At 41.5% G+C, this 27009-nt stretch overlaps 1 protein-coding gene across 1 annotated transcript in view; it reads left to right on the top strand.

The window, feature by feature from the left end:
* Positions 1 to 26470, top strand: part of exoc2 (exocyst complex component 2) — a 47385-nt gene extending 20915 nt beyond the window's left edge. The window contains exons 7-28 of the mRNA XM_056379084.1: positions 1309 to 1389; positions 3268 to 3413; positions 5116 to 5197; positions 5301 to 5403; positions 7419 to 7537; positions 13018 to 13131; positions 13525 to 13649; positions 14723 to 14791; positions 14943 to 15100; positions 15208 to 15329; positions 16665 to 16726; positions 17152 to 17232; positions 17956 to 18015; positions 18832 to 18887; positions 18986 to 19055; positions 20057 to 20173; positions 22474 to 22615; positions 24777 to 24832; positions 24936 to 25058; positions 25321 to 25382; positions 25738 to 25797; positions 25910 to 26470. Of these exons, the coding sequence (XP_056235059.1) occupies positions 1309 to 1389; positions 3268 to 3413; positions 5116 to 5197; positions 5301 to 5403; positions 7419 to 7537; positions 13018 to 13131; positions 13525 to 13649; positions 14723 to 14791; positions 14943 to 15100; positions 15208 to 15329; positions 16665 to 16726; positions 17152 to 17232; positions 17956 to 18015; positions 18832 to 18887; positions 18986 to 19055; positions 20057 to 20173; positions 22474 to 22615; positions 24777 to 24832; positions 24936 to 25058; positions 25321 to 25382; positions 25738 to 25797; positions 25910 to 26003 (2102 nt within the window). The 3' untranslated portion in view covers positions 26004 to 26470. The remainder of the gene's footprint in view (positions 1 to 1308; positions 1390 to 3267; positions 3414 to 5115; positions 5198 to 5300; positions 5404 to 7418; positions 7538 to 13017; positions 13132 to 13524; positions 13650 to 14722; positions 14792 to 14942; positions 15101 to 15207; positions 15330 to 16664; positions 16727 to 17151; positions 17233 to 17955; positions 18016 to 18831; positions 18888 to 18985; positions 19056 to 20056; positions 20174 to 22473; positions 22616 to 24776; positions 24833 to 24935; positions 25059 to 25320; positions 25383 to 25737; positions 25798 to 25909) is intronic.
* Positions 26471 to 27009: the final 539 nt, after the last annotated feature.

Below are 27009 nucleotides of genomic sequence, written 5' to 3'. Positions count from 1 at the left end.
GGAGTGTGGAGATGTGAAGCAGACCTGCAGTGTGTGTATGTTGTGTGTGTGTGTGTGTGTACTCTCCCGTATACACTCCCACGTCTACGTACTTTTGTCCTAACCTGCATCTGGCCACATTTTCTGCTGGTCGAGAGGTCCACGAAAGGGCCAGCAACGTCTGCACTGATTAGGCAATGGCATGTTTGAACAGCGTGTTTTAGGAATACCTCGGTCTCTGCCTTGAGGCTTCTGTCTGTCAGAATGGACCCACTTATTTATTTACAGAACTCTCCCCCTTCACTTTGCCTCCCGCTCCCTCTGCTGTCTCCACAGCTCTGCTAACAGCCAGTATTTGTAGTGGAGCAACTGTGAGAGAAGAAGGAAGGCAGCGAAGTGGAGAGAAGAGAAATGAGAGGATCGTTATCCTTTTTTCTTTTTTCTTTTTTTTCCCCCCTATATTTCAGTCTCTTAACTTCATTCTTGAGATGTCTGCCTGTTGCATATTTGAATCGCCCCACAAGTATGTATGAGAAGGTCTCCTAAACCTTCTCCACCTCTCCTCCACTTTGTCAATAAACCCACACTGCAGCTCTCAGCACCCAGCTGCCCGCTGCTGCACACCATTTATTTATTCACGATGGTAGCCACACCACTCGCTTTCCCTCTTTTTCTCTGTCTGCTCTCATTCCCTCTTTTCAGATTCCCTCTCCCGCGTGAAGCTCTTCATGCTAAGTGATGGATACAAGCCATCGGAGAGACCCCCCCCCTCTAACTCTCCTCGTCCCTCCCTTGCCTCTGCAGGAATCATTTTTGGCGTCCAGACCTCCAGCCCTGCTCCCCCAAATGTTATTTTTCAGATGGTTGAAACATTTTAGATTCACATTACCTCAAGGTCAAAGGGTTCCAAATGTCCCAAGACCACAAAACGGTGCTATTAATTGCTTTGGTTAAGTGAATTGATCCGGTACAGTCACCACTGAGACACGGGCAGGTTCTCTGTTGCGTGGGAACAGGCACAAGAGGGAGTGGGTTCAATAGCAGCATCTGTGGGCGGAGAACCGGCGAGGTTATCTCCCATCTATCACTGGGGTTGGGGCATGTTTATTGTTTTACCTTCGGTTCCTGAAATTGAAATTGTTCCTGTCTCCGGGGGATTGCACGTTGGTTACTCTGCAGTACAGAGAACCTAAAATTATTTTTCCCCCCACATTTCTTACCAGGTCCTTCATTCATGCAAACATTTATTGTTCGTCTGATTTCCTTTCAGTGTGTTTTGTCCGCCACAGTCTCTCTACAATATGAATTAATTGGTGACTTGTGTTGCAGCGATCCACCAGAGACAGGAGTCTGATGGCACAGAGAGAGTGGAGGGATCAATGACCCAACGACTGGAGAACATCCTCAACAGTAAGCATCCTTTCATTCAGAGTCCAACCTTAAGAAAAACTGCAAACTCCCCGTGTTAGTGTTCAAATTCAGTTTTTGGGATATTTCCCCCAAAACATGTCCGTTTAGCACACAAAGGCCCTGTTCCATGTGTCATTTCACACAGTGATCTGTGTCTTCTATCCCAAGCCGGTTGAAGAAATGGAATCGGAATTTAGACACAAAGCTAAACATCGCAATCTCAGGTGCTTTGTAGTTATGTGATGGCTTTCCAGTCTTTTCCAGCATGGACAAGCAAAGTCTTTCAAAACAGGTTTATTATTTCTATGGGTGTAATTAGCAGTTATTTTATTGACAGTCACTTTCTTTTATGATTCATTCTGATGTATCTTTACTTTTCATACTGCAACCTAGAATGGGTATGATTTCGTGAACCTCTCAGAAAATCTTTGTATATTATATATTTTTTAGATATAATAGAATATTTATATTCAGCCTTGAAAAGAAGAATATCTCGCACACTGCTCTTGCTCAGCATCACAGTTTATTGATCATCCTAACGTTGCAGTCTCAGTCAAGTATTTTAAGCAGTTCTTACAATCATGATCTGAAATAGATAATGCTCTTGTTTAAAATAGCGGCACTTTCTAACACACCTGCACCTGTGACATTTGGACGTGCAAATGTGTTCATCGAGAAAATTGTCCTCTTTATATTGAAAATCCAAACCCCTTCAAATCCTTGCTCCTCTTTGGCTCATTTATTTCAGATACTTCATCTTGCTACAGGTTCCGTTCATTTTTTCCATTCTTTTTTTTTTCAAGTCATTAATTCAAACCTTCACTTTCACACGTCATCTGATCATTATTTTCCTAAATATTTCCCCGGCAGATGTTCATTTTCCATATAATTATTTTCTCATTAACCTTTATTTCATCCATTTTACGTATTTCAACTTAAAATAATTTATTTCTATTTTTGACAATGTGGATGTTTTGTATTATTTAGGTAGATGGAATTTCTTTCACTCCCTGTACTTTACTGTACATTGTTAATTGTATATAACCTGTGTTTGATTTGAACCAGGTTTAGATTTAAGTCAAACTCAAAGAGCAAAAGGAGTCAAAGTGATGATAAGAGAGGGCAGTAACTTCAATATCCAGCACATATCACACTGTGATACTGTCCATACAGACCAAACACATGTACACTGTGTATGTTCAGTCACCTTTGTAGGTCTTCCTCTCTGAAATGAGCAGATCCCTCAGCAGATCCAGCGTTCCCACCCTTGATAATGTGACTGCTCTAATGGAGGGTCAATAAGCAGGTCCTTTTCCAGAGGTCTAGAGTAAATAAGCCTCCCAGCCAGACATAGCTTTCATCCATTCATAGCCCAATAGTATATGTTCTCACCCCCCCCCAAAAAACCCCCCAAAAAAACCAACACGTCAAACACACAGCACCAATCACCAAATCACAAAACAGGAATGTCAGCTTCATGGCGACTCAGATTGGTGAGTGAAGAATGTGAAATATTCCTCTGCTGTTTCCCCTTCAGGGATTTTGTTTTTGGGGGGGTGGGGTTTTGTTTTGATTAGACGAACTTGGGATTTTCAATGTGACGGCACATCCGAGGCCACCCACGAAGCCAGTGAGTTGTGCAAAGGTTCCACCAAGTATGTCTGATGGAGAGATAGCTGTCACTTTCTCCTTAGCCCCTCAGCCTCTGCTCCTGCTCCTCTCTCTGTCAGATAATACACAGAGCAGGAAGAAAACCAGAGGTCGACAATAAGAGGGAAATGTGGTATCTGCATTTATTTTTCTAGTATCCTAGTTTCTCATTTTCTCCCGGCTCTTTCACTCTCACCCACTCTTCCTCTCTCCGTCTCTCTCTCCTAGGAGCAAGTGATACCGCAGACACTCTTTTCCAGGAGGTCTTGGGGCGGAAAGATAAAGCTGACTCCACACGCAACGCGCTCAACGTGCTGCAGCGTTTCAAGTTCCTCTTCAACCTGCCACTCAACATTGAACGCAATATCCAAAAGGTAGAATACACACACAAGTCCGTACATGTGGTGTAAAAAATAACAACAGAAACATATAATAGGTAAATATCAGCAACCTGTGCAATATAAAATGAATTCAGAGCAGCTTCAGTCATACTGTGTGTAATGAGATATTAGATCCTTCACCCAGAGAGGAAAGCTTTCATTGCTCTGAGTGATGGAGGTTATAAAAATCTGTTCTACAGTCTGCACTCGAGGGACTTCCTTGACCATGAAGTGTTTAGATCTGGTTATTTGTGATGCCATTGTTTTCATCCTGGTGTTAATGAAACTACTCCTGAGCTCATTTAGCTGTCATAACAGGACATTGTCATGTAAAAATATGGCAACAGAGAAAAATGCTTTCACTGTACGGACCACCGAGTCCTATGGCTTAATATTCCTTGGTTATTGTAAAAATAAGCAATCATGAAACCTAATGGCTCCCATGAGAAGCTTCCCATGCAATTACAACTCAGCCCCCATGTGTAACCTCACCTCACTCCACTTAACTTCATTTTATTGTCATTGTGTGGTAAACTGGTCTTTTAGCAACTATTAAAAATACAACAGAAGATATACAGTGTGTAAGTACATAAATATATACATGTAAACACAATCCAAACCATCAAAAACAAATAGACCAAGGACCTAGCCAGCACTGCTCAACAAATGTAGAAACATTATACTTTATATTGTTAGACAGGCTTCAAAAGGCGGTGATACTCCGTCAGCTTTCCAAACCTTTTGATGTACTATACAAGTTTTTGTTAAACTAGAGTTGTTGATTAAAGCCTGTGGTGATAGTTGAGACTGTAAATTTTGCATTAGGTTCATATCTGTCCATGTAAGTAAACTTCAACTTATAAATATTTTCCAGACCAGTTTTTGTATGTTGACAGTTATTGTCATGATTTTCACAACAATGCTTAAAACATTTAATAAATGCACATTGAATGTTTCACTTTTTTTTTAACATTTAGTCTTAAAGCTCCATATTTTTCTCTTCCCTTATGTTTTATTTGAAGTATTGATCCATAAGAAGATATATTTGTGGTTTAAAGAACCAAAAACCATCTCAGTATAGTTTTATATCTCCTCTCCCATGCTGCTCTCTGGAGCTCTGGTAACGACAGGTCTGTGAGCCAATCAGAAGAGAGGAAGCTCTGATCCTCTATTCTGACTGTTTTCTTAGTGATCCAATAAAAAATAGACAGTAGCAAATTTTGGGTAAACCAAATCCTGCAAGGTTGGATGGTGGGTCCAAGTGGGCGGGGCTTGGGGCGTGGTTGATAGTGGTGACTGATTTTTTTTGACATCACAAAGTTCTAGAAGTCCTGACAGCTGGTTTCAAGGCTCAGTTTCTGAATACAGGCTGTGTGCATTTCTCTGTGGACTGAGGCTTTGATACTTTCACAGTATTAATATAGAACCTAGACCTGCTTTATAATCAAACTACACACGGACATCTACCTTTGTACTATATGGAGCTTTAAGTTGCTTTTGCCCTTACCAGATGAAGGGCATTGAGCACAATGCTTTATAAACTTACATCAAAGTTGAAGTGCTTTTTCATTCCTTTTTCTCCAGTATGTAGAGTGTGTTTGTTTTGGCTGTGATCCAGAGGGTGGAGCTAGAGAGGCTTAAATACACAGTGTGTGTCATGATTGATAAATACAACTGAACTGACTTGTCGTTCCAGGGAGATTATGATGTGGTGATCAATGACTATGAGAAAGCCAAATCTCTATTTGGCAATACTGAAGTCCCAGTTTTCAAAAAAGGTAAACAGATCTTTTTTCCTTTCAACAAATGAATGAAATTAACTTCCCAGCTTTGTAAAAGCTGATTGTCATCATTATTTTGATGTTTCTCTACTCTGTGTAGTGTATGCTGAGGTTGAGACGAGGATTGGAGCTCTGAGGAGTCTGTTGTTGGAGAAACTGCTGCAGACGCCATCAACGCTGCATGACCAGAAGCGATACATCAGGTCTCTTTATATTTTTGTAATCCTGCAACAGCTCTTTCAAATCATCTGTCTGTATTATGTTGTGGTCTTTATACATCTCATACACTTTGATTTGTTTTTACACAGCAGTAATGAGTTAATTATCTGCACATTTTGCACTTTTTTTTGTATTCATCTTTAAACGTTATACAATCTAGATGTTGTGTACAGTCTATAAACATCAAATGGAGAGTCATAACATATCTCTTATACTCCATCATTACACTCCCTATGGTTTCTTTGATGTCTGTCTGTCATGTCTGTGTCATCGTTTACCAGAACTTCATCCTCCGTCTACTTTCTTCTGTCTGCCTCTCACTTTTCTCCAAATGCTCACTAACCCTCTCAGCTTTCTGTTGTCCCACTCTCTCGTTTCTGTTTCTATTTTTCTCTCTCCCTCGCCTTTCTCTCCCCCCCCCCCCCTTCATCCGCCTGTCCATTCATACTTGTGGTCTCTGCCGATTTATTATTGTTAAGACCGACCTGTCAGGATCACAGAGACCAGTTCTTAACCACATGGCAACATCTTTCATCCTGCTGCATTAGGCACAGCTCTGAACGCCCACTCAGCTCCTGTTTACTCTTGCCATGGATGGTGGGAGCCCTGTGTGTGTGTGTGTGTGTGTGTGTGTGTGTCTGTGTGTGTGTGTGTGTGTGTGTGTGTGTGTGTGTGTGTGTGCGCGTGCGTGCGTGCGTGCGTGCGTGCGTGCGTGCGTGTGTGTGTGCGCGCGTGCCCAAACTTTTGAAAGATGCCACCTAATGAGAAACAAACGAGTGGCTGGTTCAGAGGTTGACGGTGGAGGGAGCGAGGCCACAGCCCAAAATGACTCATCAGAGAACCCACAGGTCACTGAGTGATGTCCAGGACATAAACGTCTGGGAGAAGGATCATGACGGGTGGGGGTAGCGGTGGATAAGAGAGTGAACAGTTAATGGGGCTCATGGGCACCGAAAATTCCTGTATTTCTTACTTTTATGCCTTTTATGTCTATCTCTGTTTTTGAGTGCATCAAAATTTACCCATTCGAGAATTACAACAAATACTTTTTTGTCATTTTGCTCTTTTGCCTAAAAATGTTATTTTCACAGTGATGAATTTGTTTATTTTTTAATTTAGATTTGATTCTTTCTTTTGCTTAGTGTTTGTCTATGTTGAACTTTTATATTTACACATTTACTTGAAGCCACTATTTGCAGATTTTGTTATGTCATTAAGACGTCTCTCACTGATTCTGATTAAAACCCCAGTGAATACTGTATATTTAAAGTCAGTGCCAAAACACCAGATAACAGTATGTTTACCAGTATTTGCTTTTAAACCTAATATTCAAACATTTTTTCTCAAATGTAGTTATTGAAGAAGTAGCAACGTACAGTACATATTGCTTTGTGTTTTATGCTGCTTCCACTGGAGGGTGCCAAATTTAGACAGTTTCAGATTCAACACAGTGGCTTCAAAGTGTTTTCAAAGCAGCTAATCTTTGCCCGATAAAGTGAATTACTGTATGATAAAAATCATTTTCTAGATTTCTTGGTTAATTTGATAATAGGCCTCATCCTGTTTTTATACTGTACTTCTCTGTTCTGTCTTTTATGGCATCTAGAATGGATGCTGACCTCTCTATGGACTGATTTGAATCACCTATTCTCCTATTGACTATTCATACACAGATGGAGGGAGGGAAAGTATAATCATGCATAACTGAGCAGAGAAACATTAGAAGCATAAACGTGAATAATATTCTATAACCTTGACAGTCACCTGATCTTGACCCAGTTGAACACCTCTGGGAGATTTAGCTCTCTATATAAGTAACTCATCTGTATCACGACCAGATTTGTAGCTTTTATCGTGATGGATGATGGAGAAAGAGGGGTTAAGAGTGTGTAGCTCTCTCCTCCATCCTGCAGGCCAGCACTTCACAAGAACAGATGTAGAGTTTGTTCTTTTCTTCGGATGTACATTATTAACACCTGTGTGTTTTGTGCTCGTGCAGGTACCTGTCTGACCTGCACGCTCCAGGTGACCCAGCGTGGCAGTGCATCTATGCTCAGCACAAGTGGATCCTGCAGCTGATGCAAAACTGCAGAGATGAGATCCTCAGTGGCCAGAGAGGTGACTAACACACACACACACACACACACACACACACTCATTTGAGCTGACTCTCTTTAAACACAAAGTGAAAAACCCCTATTTAGCATTTCCAATCAAAGGGGGGCTGGGGGATGTCATGTGAGTCTGAAGGTAGCTGAGGAAAGAGAGAGCCAGCTGCCTCTCCGTGGTACCAGCTCTCTGCCTGCATTCCCCCCTCCGTCATCACCCACCACCCCCTCCACCTCCCGCCTGTTCTGCTCGAGGCCCGCGTGTTTATTTTTTCATGAATATATGAATAAGATGAAAGTGAGGGAGCGCTGGCTTTGGGTTTGGGTTTCAGGGCTTGACATGTTACTGCACACACAAACTCACACACAGCTTCACAGATGGATTGGAACAATTAACCCCAATTAAGCTGTTCCTCTGTTAAATCAGCCAGCAGAAAAATGTGGATGTGAAACCGTCCGCTCAGGAAAGAACAGCAATTCGCCAACCACACTCAGAAACACACACACACACACACACACACACACACACATACACACACACACACACACACACACACACACACACACACACACACACACACACACACACACACACACTCCCTCCTACACCCATACTTACACAAAGGCAGCCACACAAATACATTGCGAGTGGGTGGCTGCCTCACATAGTGCAGCTGGAACATAAACATGTCTAATGCTAAGGGTAACAGTGGTTTCCGGGGCTCAGGCTTGATGGATCTGGGGGTTGGTTTGCTCCCTGCCTCTCCACAGTTAAATATCAAGTTGATTATCATGTCAGGGATGGCCCCTTTTCAGTCCACATATGCATTCCTCAGCAGAGCAACATGTGGCAGGGAGTGAATCTGAAATCACATGCAAATCACAGGCAGCCCAGCTACTCTGAAAATTGCTGGTTTGCAAGAATATACATTTACTGAGCATAACAAGCCTTTAAATCTAAAAATCAAAAGAGGAAATTTGTCAGTGTATTTCAGAATTACCCATATGAATGTTACAACCAAGAATGATGAGTGTTTCCTAATCCACTACCTTTATAGTTGAGATCTGATCAACTAAAACGACGTGGTTAATGTTACAGAAATGATACATCTTTTTATTTAAAAGGAAATCTAACTTGACTATTTTTCAGCAGACAGGACATGAGTTACAGTCTCCACTGACGAGATCATGCGATTTGTAAATTCAGCCCGACCGGCTGGCTAAAACTTTCCTGTGATGGTAACAAACAACGTCTCGCTACCTCCACCTCGAGAGAGGAGAGTCATTATTCACAACAACCGCACAAGATCACGTGTAATGAAATATAAATGGAGGTCGTTTTAAAGGTAGCCTGTGGAGTTTTCTCATAAATAAATACAACTCTGTTTACATTCTGTGTTTCTCATCACAACTCTCCCGTGCCATAACCAGCCTGTTTAATGCAGTTGCTTCTTGATGAAACATTTGCAAAGCTGAATTTTTGTTCTTGTTGTTGACATTGGTGTCAGTAGCCCTCCTCCCCCTTTATCCTGTTGTTGGCACATTGCTAGTTTCATGGTTTATTACTGCCAACTGTCGATCAGTGGAATTAACCACTGGCAGGAATGTGTATTATTGTGTCGTGCATGTTTGTGTGCGTTCATATGCATCCTCGTTTGGGTCATGGATTTATTAAGAACTGAACACTATGTTCCAAGGTCGACCTCACTCCATTCATTCCAGTGAAAGTGACTCACTAGACATTTGCGCCAAAAAAGTTTGTCAGGCTTCCTCAGGCTTCCACATATTTGGGCCTTCTCTGGCTGAGCTGCCGGACCTCCTGCTGACTCCTTGCACTGAATGGCCCATAAATGATTAACTTATATGGCTCTTCAAGACTTTTACATTTTTGGTGAATGTATTCAACCATTTGAAGCAGTTTCTATTGGCAATATTGTGTATGGTAAAGTCTTTTTTGGCCATTGGTCTTCTTGTGACTTGCAATCCTGATTGTGTCCACTACATCAAAAATGACTTTAAAGAACCTTTTTGTAAGTTTTGTTTTTGCTATATGGCTAACGTTAGCATTAACAGCTGTTTACTTACCAGTCTAGAGGAAACTTTGTGAGTTCAGCATCAAACTTCATTCCTTTACTCGCCTACAGCTGTCTCCAGAGGTGGAAAGCAACCCTCTTTTCTTGATTCTATTTCTATCACTTCTATCCTTCTACTGAAGTTAGCATGCTAACCAGTTAGCCCTGGAATGGTCAGAGTTTCTCGTCACGTTCTCATACCGAGCCACTGTAGCGTCCCGTCCGACCAGAAGAAGTAGATGTAATTTAACCTTGTGTCTTATAAACACAACAATGGCTGAAGCTCTTGCCAAGACTAGTAAGTAAACAGATGTTAATGCTAACACTATTTGGCAATAGCAGAACTTACAAATAGCTCCTTTAAGGCTCAGAATTGTTCCTGGAGTTTTGGCTAGGTTCTTGTCAAGCGCACAATACAAAAAAAAAAACAGGGTCTCATCAAAACAGCACGACTACTCGTCAAAAACTCTACAGAGTATACTAATGTGTTGTCATTTTTCGGCTGAGGACAGACTTCACACACACATACAGAAAGGTGAACCCAACTCCTCTGTCTTTCTGTCATTTGCTGTATTTGTTTTCTGCAGACAGCTGTCTCCTGTCCCCTCTGCTGTCTCACTCTTCGCCTCTTCCCCTCACACACCTGGTAGATATTTACCAGCCCCAGTCTTTGCCGCTCACCTCTCGCCCCAAGTGTGAAACCCGTGCCTCCTGAAACATCCCTCCACCCAGGCAGCCCTCGTACAGCCACGATCATAAAACCACATCCACTACATTCCCCCGACCCCACTCCCCCCTCCTCTCGTACAGCCAGGATCCCCCTTACTGGTACCTCACAGCCAGCTCCTCTGCCGGCGGCCCCCTATTCCTTCTCGTATCACATGCACCAGCTCGGTGTATTCATACGCCGTCTTTTATGCTCTTGTCAGCATCACACGTTGCAGGGATTATCCCTCTGTGATGGATCAGCCGTGTCTGCACTAACTGATGTCATTTTCTCTGTCTCTTGTGTTTCCCAGTCAGGAATATGAGGCCAGAGGCCGTTCCGGTGAAGTTATGATTCCATTAATTACCCTATAAATTGCCTCAAACTTGAAATAGACCCATCCGTCTTTGTTGGAACAAAAGCCTGAAACCAGAGTTTTCTTGTGAGGAAGCGGAGCTGTGCAAGTTGCTTCCGTATGTCTAAACATACTCATCGTGCCCTGGTGCTGCAATCTGACTCTGCCCAATTCAATTATAAACTGCAGTCCTCTTATTTCCTGAACAGCGCTTCTTCTGCCAATGTCAATACAATTAGCAGGAAATTTTGTTCGTAGGAAAATAGATTTGTCAGTGAATAATTAGAGGGATTCGGGTGTTCACGCGTTTGACTGGGGAACATGCGGTTGTGATTTCAGGCCAGTCAGTACCACTCTAGCAGAAACGTGTTAATTATTACACTTCAATTAGCATGTTGATCAGATAGCTGTTTACATGTATCAGTGCTGGGCGGAATAATCTTAAGGGTCATTATTTCAAGTTTCATTTTTCTCTTCTGTGAAATGCAGGAACATCAGATTATTTATATTATTTATCATCAGTTTATTTTGGGTAAACTATTGAAAAGAAAGATTTAAACAATACAAAAACACAGCTGAAAATTTGATTTTAAAAATGAAGTGTGCAGGGCAAACTGGTATTTTTACAATGTGTTGCTTTTTTACTTTCTTGTAGTTTTTCTGGGTGTTTTATTTGGTTTTTGTTTTTTGTTTTTACTTCCCATTCCTGTTTTTATCTGTATTTCTGTTACCAGACAGACACATCTGAGCAGCTAATGCCTTAAAAAAACATTGTTTACTTTAAAATATGGTGGCTAGTGTTTTGCAGAAGGAAGCATAGCAGCTTTTGGGTCTTTGAGGACATAAAATATACATAATATGTATATTTGTGTGTGTATATACTGCATATATACATATATACATACATACACACACACATATATATATATATATATATAAATATGTGTGTGTCTATGCGTGTGCATTTAGACAGAAAGCAGGCTTGTGTGGTCAGGGTCAGTGACCCCTTGGGGAACAGATACCCATCTGACCTGCAGAGAATCCTCAGACCTGATGAGGAAGTGAGCAGAGGTGGCACACATTGTGTCAGTGTCTTCATCAGGCAAACACAAAAAGGTTCCCACATTTTACCCTTAAAACTTACAGCAAGAAACCAACACAGTGTTGTAATTAATAGTTTGAACACGCAGGACAGCCCTGCGTACATGCACACTCACACCTCAACTGTTACACACACATAGACTTGTGCGTTCTGAGGACTCCGGGGGTTCAGCCGACACCTGGATCAACAGCAGCTCTCATCCCTGTAAAAAAAGAGGAAAACATCACAGGGAAAGACCACACTGCTCCATATGGCCTATTTGTGTGTGTGTGTGTGTGTGTGTGTGTGTGTGTGTGTGTGTGTGTGTGTGTGTGTGTGTGTGTGTGTGTGTGTGTGTGTGTGTGTGTGTGTGTGTGTGTGTGTGTGTGTGTGTGTGTGAGTGTGTGTGAGTGTGAGTGTGTGTGTGAGAGAGATGTGAAAAAGCTTTGCGTGTTTACAGATAATCTGACTCAATTGAGAATTTCCTTACATTTTCTAGACTGGATGGCTGCTCTGTGTGCACAGCCATAGCGACCACATTGCTCCTCTGCTTGGGGATTTCTCAATACTTGCTTACACTCCACATTCAGTCTGTGACTCACCAGTACACTTTTCTCTGTGTGTGTCAGACACATGTTTTGGAAATGTGGCCGTCCATCACCATCCGTTTAGACACACTACATGTAGGTGTAGTGCCGCATTGCACAAACTTGTTTCATTTTCATTGTAGTAAGTATGATCCCCTCTCAGCACCACAGTGTTTCACTTTCATTCTTGTTTGTTGACTTTCACCCCCTTTCTTCTGTTATCCTGAAGTAATCTCACAGATTCATTGCACTAATCTCACAAGCAGAGTGTGTGTGGTTGCAGGAGGACTTTCTCATTTGTCGCTGTAGCACAGCTCCCTGTTGCCATCTAGGGGAGCTCCGGTGCTCGCCTGAGGAGCAGACGTAACTGAGCCCAGTGTGGCCGACGTAAACCCACTTCACCCCGGCACTCACAAAGCCCACAGCTCTGTTTCCTCATCCTGGAAACAACAGGACATTCTCTCAGCTGTGGGCCGGGGCAGAGATGGATCAGAACACAAATAAAGAAAGGCCGAGAGGGCCCGGGGAGGATTGTTTGGTGTGAAAGCCTGCTGAGCTTATTGAGGAATGTGGAATTATGAAAATGGCTTATTTGATTATTTGATATGGTATGTGTTTCCCCCCCCCCCCCCCAGTACATTTCTCATCTCTTGCCCCCTCTCACGTCTCCTTTTCGTTATGTCTGCCAGTGGGTGTCGGAGCTCTGGACCTGGAGGGGGATACACGTCCACTTGCCCTCGGCAGGCTGAGCCACACTGCATCTTTGAAGAGAGGGGGCAGCCTGCGAACACCACGACCCAGCAGTGAGCACCACATGACTTCACAAAATCACCCACTCACTTTCTTGGGAGGGGCTTCCCTGTCTGAGCTAGACTCTACACTGTACATGTGTTTGTTTGTGTGCATGTACAATGCTTAGGGGAATCACAGTATAAGAGTGTAAGGAAATTGCAGTGACTCTTCTTACATACAGTAACCACACAAACAGAAAACAAACAACTGGAGCCTTCTGTGCCAGGAAGTTCAATGTCTTGCACATAAGACGTTTAAGAAATGTTAAATGTCTTTGAATTACAGAATCAGACTGACATTTTTAAACCAGTCCATCCATTAAGATCCCCATCACTTTTCACTACAGCATAGATACATATTGAGTGTCAGTGGGTTTGTGTAATACGTGTCTGTCTTTGTTCCAGCCTGGCGCTTTGAAACCCCACAGCAGGTGCAGTTTGTGGAGAAGCTTTCAGATGTGGTGATCGGTCAGCTGCCCAACTTCTGGAAGCTTTGGATCTCTTATGTTAACGGAAGTCTTTTTAGTGAGGTAAACACCTCCGCAGCCAAGAAAATAAGTACTGTATAAAACACATAAATGATCACTTCACATTAATGCTTTTTCACTTTCCTCAGATGGTATATAAAATAGTTTTTGAGAACTCTGTCTGAGATTTCTTCCTCCATTCCAAAACATTGGAAGTAAATAGACTCTCATTTGTGGTTCTCAGAGTGTTGAAAAGTGACAGTTCTTTAAAAGATCAACAGTAACACATCCTTCTAGAAACAATATCCCTCTTACTCTGAATAATCCATAGAACCCACTGAGTTTTCATTTTTGGTGAACTGACCCTTTCTTTTCTTTTTTTTTTTAAAGAATTTTTGGGGCTTTTTGTGCCTTTAATGGACAGGACAGTAGAGAGACAGGAATTGGGGAGGCAGAGAGAGGGGGAATGACACGCAGTAAAGGGCTGTGCGATGCGGGACTCGAACCGGGGGCCAGCTGCAGCGAGGACTGTAGCCTCTATATATGGGGCACCTGCGTAACCCACTGCGCTACGTGACGACCCGATCTGACCTTTTAGGTTAAAATAAAATCCCATTGACTCATCAACTCTAATGAGAATAAAATCTTTCTTCATTGTCGCTTTAGATTACAGAATTATACTGATTATTTTCTTTGAGGGTTTCTCTTTTGGGGCCTAATACAAAGATATCACTGGATTATTCCAGATGGTCTTTCTCAATTCTGTTTTCTAGTTTCTGGGAATTAAACTTGCTTGATGTAACAAAGGCACTAAAACTAAACATCAAAACAATAGTTACGATCTTTCTTTTATGTTTATCTTTTCTTTTATGTTTTACTGGTTTAATGGGGTGTTAAACAAAAAGCCTTGTAGAAAGGCATCAAAGTTTTATTTTTGTAGCTTTAGATATGAATGTTGAAATGATGCACCACCACGCTATTCTCATGTTAAAAAAGAAGTAAAAGTCATTGATCTAATCAAAAACAAAAAACATGCAGGGATGATGCACCTACATGTACCTGTGTCTGTGGAGGATGACTCATATCTCTGGTTGTCACATGATATCAAACAGTGTTTCTTGTTTCTCTCTCCACAGACCGGAGAGAAATCTGGGCAGGTGGAAAAATCCAAGAAGAATGCCAGACAGAGACAGAACGACTTTAAAGTAAGTGGCTTTGTGACTCTTATTTATACTAAAAGTGTTATTCTGAAATTCTGACTCACCACAGTTGTTTTTTTTGTTTGTTTGTTTTTTTTTTTTTTTAAATGAATTTCACCTAATCCTGTTGTTTTTTTGTTTTCTACGTGTTTTATAGAAAATGATTGAGGAGCTCACCAATCGGCTGGTGAAGCTTATTCGGGGCGCTCTCCTCCCCACCACCCTGCCACAGGGGGAGCTGAATCTTTATGGTGGCTGGGAGAACAAGACCGAACTCACTGGAGCCTGGCTTACACAAATCATACACACTGTCAGGTTGTCACACTGATTGTTTAAACTGCAGTTTACTGTGCAGTTCTGAGGCGGTTATCGTCATGGTTGCGATACAATCTCATGACTTGCTGCTGTTGTCTCCCACCCAGGGGTTGTCACGAGGCCCTGTCCGCTATGGAGATCCCAAATGATTTGCTGCAGGTGATCCAGGATCTGCTGCTGGAGTTGAGAGTTCACTGTCTCATGGTGACCCTGCTGCACACTACAGAAGGTGAGGGGGTGGGGCCTCTGTGAGCTGGAGCAGTCAGTAATGGACGGAAGAGGACAGATAGTTTTCAACTATTTTTGAAATAACAGAGATTTTATGTCCCAAAGATTTTGTTGTGTCTGAAAAATGGGAACAAAATGCAAATAATCTGATGATTATGCACCAGAGTTCTTCCAAGTAAAAAACACAGCAACAATATTTGTCCTGGAAATTGTTTTTTTTACAGTCCAATTTATTTATTTATTTATTTTTGTACATATATGGTCCTTCCCATGGGGAAGTGTGTGTGTGTGTGTGTGCACGCATGTGTGTATGTATAATTCTTTTCTATGTATTCACACCTTTTTTAATTATCAAAGTGAGCAAGAGCTGTGCTTCAATTTCCTAATACAAACAAAGTCTAAGCAGGTGTTGAATATGTACAGGCATCATCAAAAAAAGGGGGAAAAAAAGTTGTTTCGTTGTTACACAATGTTGAACTTTGCAGCTAGTTCACATTTGCACAAAGCTACAAAGACTGTATTGTGGATGGAGCTGAAACGGTACTAGGAATATATTGCAGAACAATAGTTCAGGTATCAAAGCACTGTCATTCTGAGATCGCAGTTTGATTGGCGTCCGTTGGTGCATGAGTTGTATCATTTCCTGTTAGTTAAAAATGGTAAAGTACAGGATTTGTTTTCCTAACTGCAAAAAACATTATAATAATCAGTATATATTACATATTTTATACACCTAGTATGTATCATAGAAATGGGACGAAGCTAATTACAGATTTGTTTGTTTTGTTTCTATAAAAACAGAAAATAACTTGAGCTATAGCTGTATATAATGTATATAATGATGCTAAAAGGAAGAATAAGATTTAAATTTTTCCTAAAGACACTGAAGTTCCAGCCACTGGAGATTATAACTATGTCATTACCTTGTACACACCCAAGGCAGACAGTTAAGACACATCTCTTTTCGCCCATTGAATATTTGGTGGTCAGTGTCCTCAACTGTCACCCTAACCTCATATAACTTCTAGGGTGGTAATGGAGAAAGTGTTATGAGACTAAAACCAGACAGGCTTGGTTTCATTTGTGGTTAGTCATGGTCATTTTGAGAAGAGTTACTGGTTTTCACTGAACTTTCCCCCACACTCACATCAAATTGTGGTCTGGGCAGAAAAGAGTTTGATTTTATTTCATGTTGTGGTTTTTATATTTTTTTTGTAATGACCCTGAATGAAAGTGATCACACTTCATATATAGAAAGGTTTTTTATTTTTTTCCTTGAGTTTCAGGTAATCGTTCTCACATCGTAATTATATTTGTGCTTTTTCCCAACCCTCAGATGTGAAGAGGCTCGCTGAGAAAGAGGACTGGGTTGTAGACAATGAGGGCATCACCAGCCTGGTAAGGATGTTATTGCATTAAGCAGGACTTCATATTTCATAATGAAGAAATAACAGACACACTTCAGCAAAGTTTCACAACAGATTTTGCACTAAATTCAGTATCAGTTTTGCACTTTGTGTAATGATTTATTTATTTTATTTATTTACACAAATAATTTCTCTGACAGTGTAGATTCATAAGCCTTTCTCATTCTGTTTTGTTTACATCGAGAAGAGGAAAGAAACTGGGTTTTTACTTACGTTTGTTTTTATAGCACTGCGTGTGTTTTGTGGAGAATACAGCAAACAATATACTGTGTGTTTTACCGTGTAGCATTTACTTTTCATTAAGGACACTGTCACTGTGAGGGTCATTTTTTCTGCAGCTCCATGTTAATCGTCCGTGTTAATGTGCTGTGATTCTGACGTTGGTCTTTTTTGCAGCCGTCACAGTTTGAACAGTGCGTGGTCCAGATGCTGCAGTCACTCAAAGAGCCTCTGGAAATCAAAACTGGGGAGATTAATGTAAGAGAATCGCTACTGAAGAATTGTTATGACAATCTTAAACACTATTTTGGCATCTTCAGTCAACTTTATTGGAGTTTTAAGTGCCTTCTCTACATCAAGTGCTTTTTTTACAGGTTTAATATATATATTATATAGATTTCAAGTATTCGTTGTGAACATCTCATACTTCAACTCTCCCCGTTACAGAGGGGTTAGAGTACCTGAGGGTAGTTCACAGTGGCTGCACATTTCCTTTCCATCCCTTGCTGGATTAATGTTAACAAAACAATACTAATTAAGAAAGTTAAATCAGATCTGTTTCCCAAACAATTACAGCTGTATTTCTTTTTCTGTGGTCATAAATCTGAGGTGCAGTAAACCCGTGTAGTTCCTCCAGATTCATAGTACTTATTAATAATTGTCTCGTCATTAAGAAAAGCTGCCTTGACTATGATTTTAGCTTAATTCTTGCAGCCCTACAATTAACATACCTGTATAAGCTATACAGTGACAGAAGGTTACACTCACACAAGGAAACCACCCACAATACTCCTCCTTCTTGGGATGAATTTAATAGCCATTGTTAACATGTTTAATTTAAATGAGTAAACTTTATTCTTTCACACCTGAAACCAGGTATAATAGAGCACTGACACAATATATCATGGCAATAAAAACACAGCCTGAGGTGAAGCAGTTTTTCTCTGATGCATGACGTGGGTCCTACTATCTTCTCCTCAGGTGCTGCAGTTAGACCAGGTCCAGGATCAGGCTGCAGAGCTCAGTGTGAGCATCATGAAGGTAAGATCTCTCAACCTGCAGCCAAAATGACAAATTCCTTCATATGATTTTTAAACCTGAAGTCCTGAAGTCTATACACTCCCCAAAAATACAGTTGACCCATAGTTTAAGCTTTAAGTCCACTGTTTAAAGGCTCCTTCACACTGTCCTGTGTGGGGTTATCCCTTATTTGTCTCATGAGTGTCACGTTATCAGTAAAATCTCACAGTGGTCTTAGATAGTATAGTATATAATATAGTATTATAGTATGACCAATTTATATCTTTGAAGACCAAAAACTGCCTGTGTCAAAATTCTGACTGTTTCAGTAATTTAGGACCAAAGTCTCTAGGGGGTTGCCTCTACGATCCACATGTACAAAGCAACAGCGATTTTAGTTGGAGTGGTAATTTTTGAATTTCATTTACACTGAAAAAAAAATAAAAATGAGGATGTAATTTCTGATAGGGCTTGGACCAAGCAACAACAATGTTCCTTTATGTCTGGAGAATATGATTTGTAGGTCTCAGTAGCACCACAACACTTGATTTATGATATGTAGTGACACATTTACCCTTCACCAAAAATAGCAGCTCCTGCAATTTGGATATTGCACTCAGCCATATTGTTATTTTATATCATACAAACTGTGACATGACATGAACTTGCAAGACTGTTGTTACCTGCACAATTATGGCAGCACAGACTGGTCTTGTGTCACTGTGCCTAAGATCTTAATCTGTTGTGAACTGAGTGAATTCATCATGTAGAGTAAGATATGAGTGTTGTGTGTTTTTCACAACATGCCTGACAGCTGTATCCACGTGTTCACCTCAGGTTTTCATCAACTGCCTGGAGCAGCTGAGCACTAAGACAGACATTAACACATCACAGTAGGTTTTTCTTTGACTTTCCATACACTTATATCTTTTGATTGAAGTGTGTTTGATTTTAAATGCATATCATGTTGAAATCTCTCCTGTGTGTACAGCAACATCGCAGTGGACTTGTCCTCTCCGGATCGGTTTGCCGGCATTCTAGAGGGCTTCGGTCCGACATCTGTAAGCGTGATTTATTGTTTCCTTTAAACTGTTTGGGGTTAATACACCTGAAATCCCACATCTGGCCACTGCCAGCGTCACCAAAGCGTGGGCTCTCTCCTTTACACAACTAGACAAACATGTCTCACTTATTCAAACCACGAAATGTTATCAGGCTGTTTCCTGGTTGTGGACAAGAAGCAGATACGTCCTCATTTCCTGTAACATGTTTTAGATGTTAGTGAAGGGGGTTAAGCGGAGGGGAGGAGGAGGAGGACGAGGAGGAGGAAGAAGAAGAGCAGGGCGTAGAGTGCTTCTGGTAAAGGGAAATGGAGCAAGGTGCAGATGGGGTTTCCCCAACCCCAAATATGAGCAGCAGGGGTGAGGCAACCAGAATTGACTGAGTGCAGCTGACCAGAGTTAAAACTGGTGTCGCTCATGATATATACTAGTGTTGTGTGAGTTCACAGGCTATAAACCACCACATAACAACTAGGACGGTACTGACTGCCACTACTAGAAAGATATGAGTTCACATCAGGCCACTGAAGCCTTGTACCTCGTCTGTAGGCCTGCAGTCTTTGATTTCTGTGTGAAAAACAAACTGCTGATAATGTGCAGGACAAGTTTGAAAAGTGAAGACACTTTAGGAAAAGAACAACATTTTAGGAGATAAGGAAATTTTGGAAAGTGGGGCCTTTTTGCAAAGCACAGCTAAAGTAAAGGGAATTGTTAGGAAAGGGAGGACACTGTGAGTAAGCACGTTTGATAAGTGGAGACACTTTGGGAAAGTGAGGACAGGTTTAGAAATGTAGGTCTCTTTGAAAAGTGATGACATGTTTGTAAAGTGAGCACATCTTGTCTGATCCTCATGTGTTGATTTGTTGTTTGAGGGTTGAGACCTGGCGTTAGGGTGGAGTTAGACATAAGGTGTGAGGGCCAGGGAACATCCGAGAGTCCTCAAATGTATAAAAGTATAAATGTGTGTGTGTGTGTGTGTGTGTGTGTATGTGTGTGTGTAGGAGCAGCGTCTGCTCATCATCCTCAGTAACTGCCAGTACCTGGAGAGACGCACCTTCCTGAACCTGGCCGATCACTTTGAGAAACACGGCTTCACAGGGACGGAGAAGATCACACGGGTCAGTATTACACAGCAGTTCTTTTTATCATTTCATATCCACAGCTGAACTTAAGCTGAAGGAAACGGTCCTCAGCTCTGTCTCACACTTCTGATGAGAAATTTGTGGTCATTAACAACAAAGCTGATGAGAGATACCTAATGTCCCTCACTCTCTTCAGAGCAAAGATATGAGTGTTGTCTTCAAAAAAAAAAAAGTAAAGGTCATTGTCTTGAAAGCTTAGTTCATTTCAAATCTTGTCTCTTCTTCACACATACACACAAACAGACACAGTCACACAACTGCACACAATGACTAATGGCTGAATCACAAAGCAAAGAAGTGTTCGGTTGGTTTCCCAGTAAAAATGGGTGAAGACTGTATTCTTTGAAAGATGGTGATGTGAAGTTAATATTTAGAAAGAAAGAGACAGGCGACGGTTTGTCTAGAATTTAACCCTCAAATATTAACATAACTGTGAACATGAAAAATAAAAGTTCCCCCTTCATGCACGTACTACACAGCTGTCCCACTAGTCCTTACAATGCAGGACTTATGCAGCTGGATATCCAGTTAAAGGTAAAAACATCTCTCGTGGAGTAAGTGCATCCAAAGCTGGGCAATAATTTAATATCATAATTTACTTGTGTTGAGTGGAATCATATTGTGATGCAGTAACAACCATATATTATTATTGTTTTATAAAGTAAAAAATCTAAACTAATTGTAACGACTGAACAGTTGAAAAACAGAGAGTTAAGAGTATAAAAGTCAGACACAATGTATTTCATTTTTCAGATGAATTGATTAGTCATATTGTAGTTAGTGCAAAAAGACTCGAGGAAAAAGACCAAAGCATTTTCTTTCATCATTTTTCATTAGATGCTTTTTATGCCTCTGCACCAACGACAGCTGTGGCCAGGGGCATTATGTTTTTATGTATTCCATCCTATTCTTGTGAACAAGATATCTCAATAACAACTTGAGGGAATTTCTTCAAACATTCACTTGTGAATGAACTGATTTGATTTTGATGGTTAAAGGTCATCGACCTCACAAAACAGGTTTTTGTCCATAACACAACAATTCACGACTGATTGTCAGAGGCATACTCCCACAAGGCTGTAATTCTGGTTTCTTTTTTCTTTTTGTCACTCGCTAATTAAATATCTTTGGGATTTGGCAAACAAGCAACTTGCAGACATCACCCTGCGAAGCTGTGAGAAGCATTAATATTTTCTAACATTTTGTAAACTGGAAGATAAAACAAGATTAAGAATCTACAGTCCTACTAGCACGTGCTGAGTTCATGCTAATGTTAATATACTGACATATAAACTGGTATAATGTTTATCATGTTCTCCATCTTAGTTTAGTGTGTTAGCATGCTATCATTTGCTTATCAGCACAGCTTAGGCTGATGGAAATGTCATCAGTTTTGCAGTTTTGGACAAATTAGAAGAATAAGAAGAAGTCGAGATGTCGAGGGATCATCAGTCAGTGAGGTCGGTCCTCTGAGGACCATGAATGTCTGTAGTTTAAAGCAATCCTTCCAATAACTGATGAGACATTTCAGCCTGGACCAAAGTGAACCAACCCTGAAACACTGACGCTAAGATCTGAAGAGCCAAGCTGCTAACTCGGTCAAAAATAATCAACAGTTGAAGCCAATATCATGTATCTGCATGAGTGTATATCAACACTGGTGAAATATTCTTATCTCTATCATGATATCGTTGCCACTGAGCCCGGCAAAGTGTTTTACACTTACAAGGAACTGTGCAGCACAAATAGTGCAAGAATGTGTGGTGGCTACATAGATATTGTCTATGTTTCTCTATGCATGGAGTTGGGTTATGCATTTCTGATGATGGATACATTAGGGCTGCTCGATTATGGCAAAAATCATAATCCCCATTATTTTGATCAATATTGAGATCATGATTATTGAACACAATTACTCATTGACTTTGGAAACACCAAGCAGTTTGGACTTTCTTGAACGTTGAATACAATTCCACGGGAAAACAATACACGATATAAGTTAAAGATATCTGGGCGTGGGATAGCAGCAGAAATGGATGGGGGAATGGTTGGTGTAGGGGGGGATGAAATTTGAATGCAGAGAATGCAGCACAATAATCGTTAAATCTTGAGCATCTGGTTTTCATAATCGTTGGAAGCCAAAATCCTAATGGAAGATAAAATCAGATGAATGACCCAGCCCTAAGATAGATTAATATGTACAGCTTACTAAGACGTACAGGTGACAGTGAGAAGATATTATATACTCATGACATGGCCTGCCTTTGACCTGCCAGGTGAGCATGGAAGCTGTGCGGGAGCTGGACAGAAACCTGTTTGAAGCGTACATCGAGAGACGAGCCGACCCGATCGCAGGCTCCCTGGAGCCCGGCATCTACGCCGGATACTTTGACTGGAGAGACTGCCAAACGCCAACAGGTACTGTGCAGCACAATCTGCGTGTGAGAAAAAGGTCTGTGCCCTCTCTTCAGTGATAAAAACCTGGGATGTCAGGCTGAAACAAGAAATGGAAATCACCCACTGCAACCACTAACTGACCCCAATAATATCAAAAACTGAGCCCCGACCAGTCCTGTGGGATGACAAGGTGGTGACGTGTCTGGTCTGATCTGGGTTGCTGTGTTTCACATGTGTCATGTGTAGAGTACGGCTCTTTGATGGCTTACTGTAAACACCACTAAGATCATTGTTTTGGTCCCCCTAAAAGTCTCGTAGCCTTTGTGTGTAGCTGTGGGTGTGCAGTGACATGTGTGTGTACATAAAGTTTAGTTTGACTTATTGCTCACCAGATGCACCCCAAACCCAGGTGAAACTTAAATGCGTATATGTGGTTTACCTTAACACAGGATGTGAAGCAACGTGTTATAGTGTGTGTGTGAGAGCTCTGAGTGAGTTTTCAGATGGGCAGCAGCTCATCACCAAAAGGCCGTGTTGATCGAAAGTCAGGCCGAGCTCTGGTTTGTTCCTGCCGATGTGAGTCTGTGTGTGAAAGAGGAACGTTTTGGACACTAAACCACAGTTCTAGGATATGATACTTTCACTTGTTGCACTTTTTGTGTGGGACTCATGTTCAGTGTGTGGGTGCTGCAAAGCATTGGAAATCCAGTTTCAGTAATTTCAGTCTGTTGTTTCACTGTTAGAGTTTACTAAATGTTAGATTTAAACTTCACGGCAGAACATTCACTGTGGTCGTCCTCCTCACAGCGCAGGGTTGCGTTATATTGTTTACAATGAAAAACAAACAAAGCTGCGCCCCCACCTGAACCCATGTGCATTATTTTCATTGCCTGTTGAGACCTGCAGTATCAAACCTTTGCATTATTTCCCTTCAGTCTGCAGTTACTTCTCTTCTCCTTGGATCACTACCATTCCAAAGATATTGTCAATCATGAATAATGAAAGATGGCTCCTTTTGGTCATGTGCTTCTATTTTATGGCCACAGAAACCTCTCTTACCCACAGGGCTGAGTATCATGTCGAATGTTTCTATAGGAGTTTTGATTTCAGTACCAAAATCATACTTTATTCAACGGTTTTCTTTATCAGAATAAATGTTTTCTTCATGTGACAAAAGTAGCAAAAGGCGAAGTGCATAAGTGCACAGTTACATCTTCCTCATGCCAGGAACACACTGCCTGCGTTGCTGCTCCTGCAGCTCTATCTCTCTACATAGCCTAGAGTTTGCATTTTACTCCGATGGTGGATTTCTCTTCATTATAAACACATTTCTGATTTATTTTTGACAGAAAACGTCACTAAAAAAACATAAGACAGAGACAGCTATAGTGGAAGGTGTCAGTATTGTGTGATGTTGCTGGTGTGACGTCAGTATGACATCAACAGATCTTTTCTCTGGCTATTTTTGCTGGGAGACGCATCACACACGAAAAATAGGCAGGAGGCCGAATCTCTAGATCATTCGATACAGGTGTGAGGTGAGACACATGTCATGAAGGCAGTGTGACCGCTCTAACCTGTTATCATGTGCGCACAAATTAAGCTGTAGCTGCCACGCATCCGGTGTGCTACTGGCCTCTCAGAGCTAAAATCTCACGTACCAGCAGCTCAGGATTCGTCCCTGTTCTGTTTCACATTACATTCACTCCACAGATTTACACATCCTGGCTGTTTGGCTATTTATTCTGCCCATATTATACATCCTGTGTGTGCTGTCAGTTGACACATGTCAAATGATGCAGAACTTGCATCATCAGGAGGTATCAGAGGGTCGGCCGTTCGATCCCCGGCTACTCCAACATGTGGAAGTGCCCTTGGGTAAGATACTGAACCCCAAACTGCCCCTGATGGCTGATCCATCTGTGTATGAGTGTGTGAATGAATGGGTGAATGTGGCAAGTGTTGTAAAGAGCTTTGAGTGATCAGTAGGACTAGATACGTGCTATGTAAGAGCGGTTCATTTACCATTTAACTTTGTGATGCAGCTGGTGTGTGATGCACTTTACACCTGCAGCTCCACACACTCTCTGTTATGTCGCGTTCTACCAACGACCAGCTCTGTTGGCGTCTCATCGTCCAGTTCATCTGGATTGTATTAATGTTGTGGCTTTTCCTCCCTCAGGTGTGAGGAACTACCTGAAGGAAGCTTTGGTCAGCATCATCACGGTGCACGCTGAGGTACGAGCAGCCGACACACCTCCTCCACCAAACGCTGTTTACCGTATCTTTGCCTTCTCCTCCTTCACCTCCTCCTTCCATCACTGACTTTTCTCCGTCTCAGGTCTTCACGGTCTCCAGGGATCTGGTTCCTCGGGTTTTGTCTAAGATTGTTGAGTCTGTTGCCGACGAGATGTGTCGCCTGATGCAGTGTGTGTCCTCCTTCAGCAAAAACGGAGCACTGCAGGTACACACTGACATGCACACACACACACATGATTATAGAACATTTTCTCATAGTAAGACCACTCATAGTAAGACCCTGACTCATAAGTCAACCCCCCCACACTTGTTGGGGATTTACCAGCCATTTCTGCTAATGCCATATTTCAGTTCAAGCTACCAACTACTGACAGTTGATGGGGTTCATTTGATTTCATCACCTCTGATGTTCTTCTTTTTTTTCAATGATAAACCCCCCACCCCCTTTCACCCTGCATTATCCTCAGGCTCGTCTTGAACTCTGTGCTCTGAGAGATGCCATAGGCGCATATCTAAACTCTGAGAGCAAGTAAGTGCAAGACACACACACACACACACACACACACACACACACACACAGTGGCACAGACAGGAACTCACGTATGTGCCCAGTGATTTATGGTAGTGAATGTCACAGACATAAATCTTAGCAGTCGCACATCCCTCACTACAATCCCTATTTATGTTACTTGGTGGGTTATGGAAAGGAAGTGAAAGTAATCTGGTTCTGCTGTGTGCACGCACCACAGTGTGTGTGTGTGTGTGTGTGTTCATGTGGGTAGGTCAGTGTGCATGCCTGGAAACACACACTGAACCGTTCTGGTTTTTATTGTCAATAAATGTCCTTTTCTGAACAAAGTTGTAACTGAGCATCTTTTCTTTAGTGCCAGCTTCAAACTGGCTTTGGACGCTCTGCCTCAGTTACACAGTGGAGCCGATAAGAAGTAAGTCTCACACTGGGTCGGTGTTACTAATAAAAGACTTTTTGGAATTTGTTTCATGATTTAAAGATACATTTTTCTAATGATTCATGTGTGTTTTTATCTCTTGTGCCAGGTTACTGGAAGAGCTGCTGAACAAGTTTAAGAGCAGCATGCAGCTGCAGCTGACCTGCTTCCAGCCCTCCTCCATCCAGCCTGTGAAGAGATGAACCTAGTCCACTCTCTATACCACTGTGCTGTCTTTGTTTCTTATCTATGTGGAATCGTCTAATGAACTTTAACAGTATCTTTTCTGTTATCTCTTTGTTTACTCATGACTTTTCAGTGTCACTTTCAATTTCTGCTTCACTAGATAAGATATAAATGTCTGTTCATCTAATCTTGAAGACGCTAAATGACTTGATTTCATTGTTACTGTGCAGGACAGTCCCAGTTATGTTGGTTATGCTAATGAATTATGGCCGAATCTAACAGGCACTGTGTAAGTGGCTAACCTGCTTGTTTCAGCAGTGGGATGTGTCTGGTAACCAAACTGGAGTCTCCACTGTCTGAGCTCAGAGTGAAATATCTGTCCTGATCACTTGGAGAATGTGCTGAAGATTTAAAAGTTGCTGTTGACGCTCTGTACCGTGCCATTTCAGTCACCCAATAAAGTGATACTACCAGTTAAAAGTGATACGTCCAAATCAGATTTGACTTCTTGTTTCTGAGCTTTTGAAATATCACACGACATCAACAGATGATGCTTAAACTTTCCATTATTCTGAGCTGTTTTCAGGTGTCTGAGGCTTAAAAGTTGAGCTTGGTCATTCTTTATTTAGCATAATGAAGTTTGATGAAATTGAAGTTAGTTCCAATTGCTACTTCACTTACAGTAGCACTTCAGTTAGGGCTGAAAAACAATGTGTCATGATGTTTTTCTTTATTTTCGAGGTTAACTTTGCGAGCTCCCTCAGCCAAGGCCACACAATCCTCATAAGTATCCACATCTTGTTATCATGTTATTATTGACAACATGATTACACCGGTAGGATTTATGTGTATAAACTCCTTCTTTCTCCTCCTCAACCCAACCAGTCGAGTCTGTTTCGGTTGGAGGTTTCTTCCTCCACAGTGCTGCTCATTGTGGGAACTGTTGGGTTTCTCTCAGTAATATCGTGTGGTTTTGGCCTTACCCTGGAAAGTGCCTTGGTGTTATGTATGTTAAGAAGTGAT

Source organism: Seriola aureovittata, chromosome 6, assembly GCF_021018895.1.
Source record: "Seriola aureovittata isolate HTS-2021-v1 ecotype China chromosome 6, ASM2101889v1, whole genome shotgun sequence".
Classification (NCBI taxonomy): domain Eukaryota; kingdom Metazoa; phylum Chordata; class Actinopteri; order Carangiformes; family Carangidae; genus Seriola; species Seriola aureovittata.
Note: the sequence above shows the minus strand (reverse complement) of the source record. Positions and strands in the feature narration are given on the sequence as shown.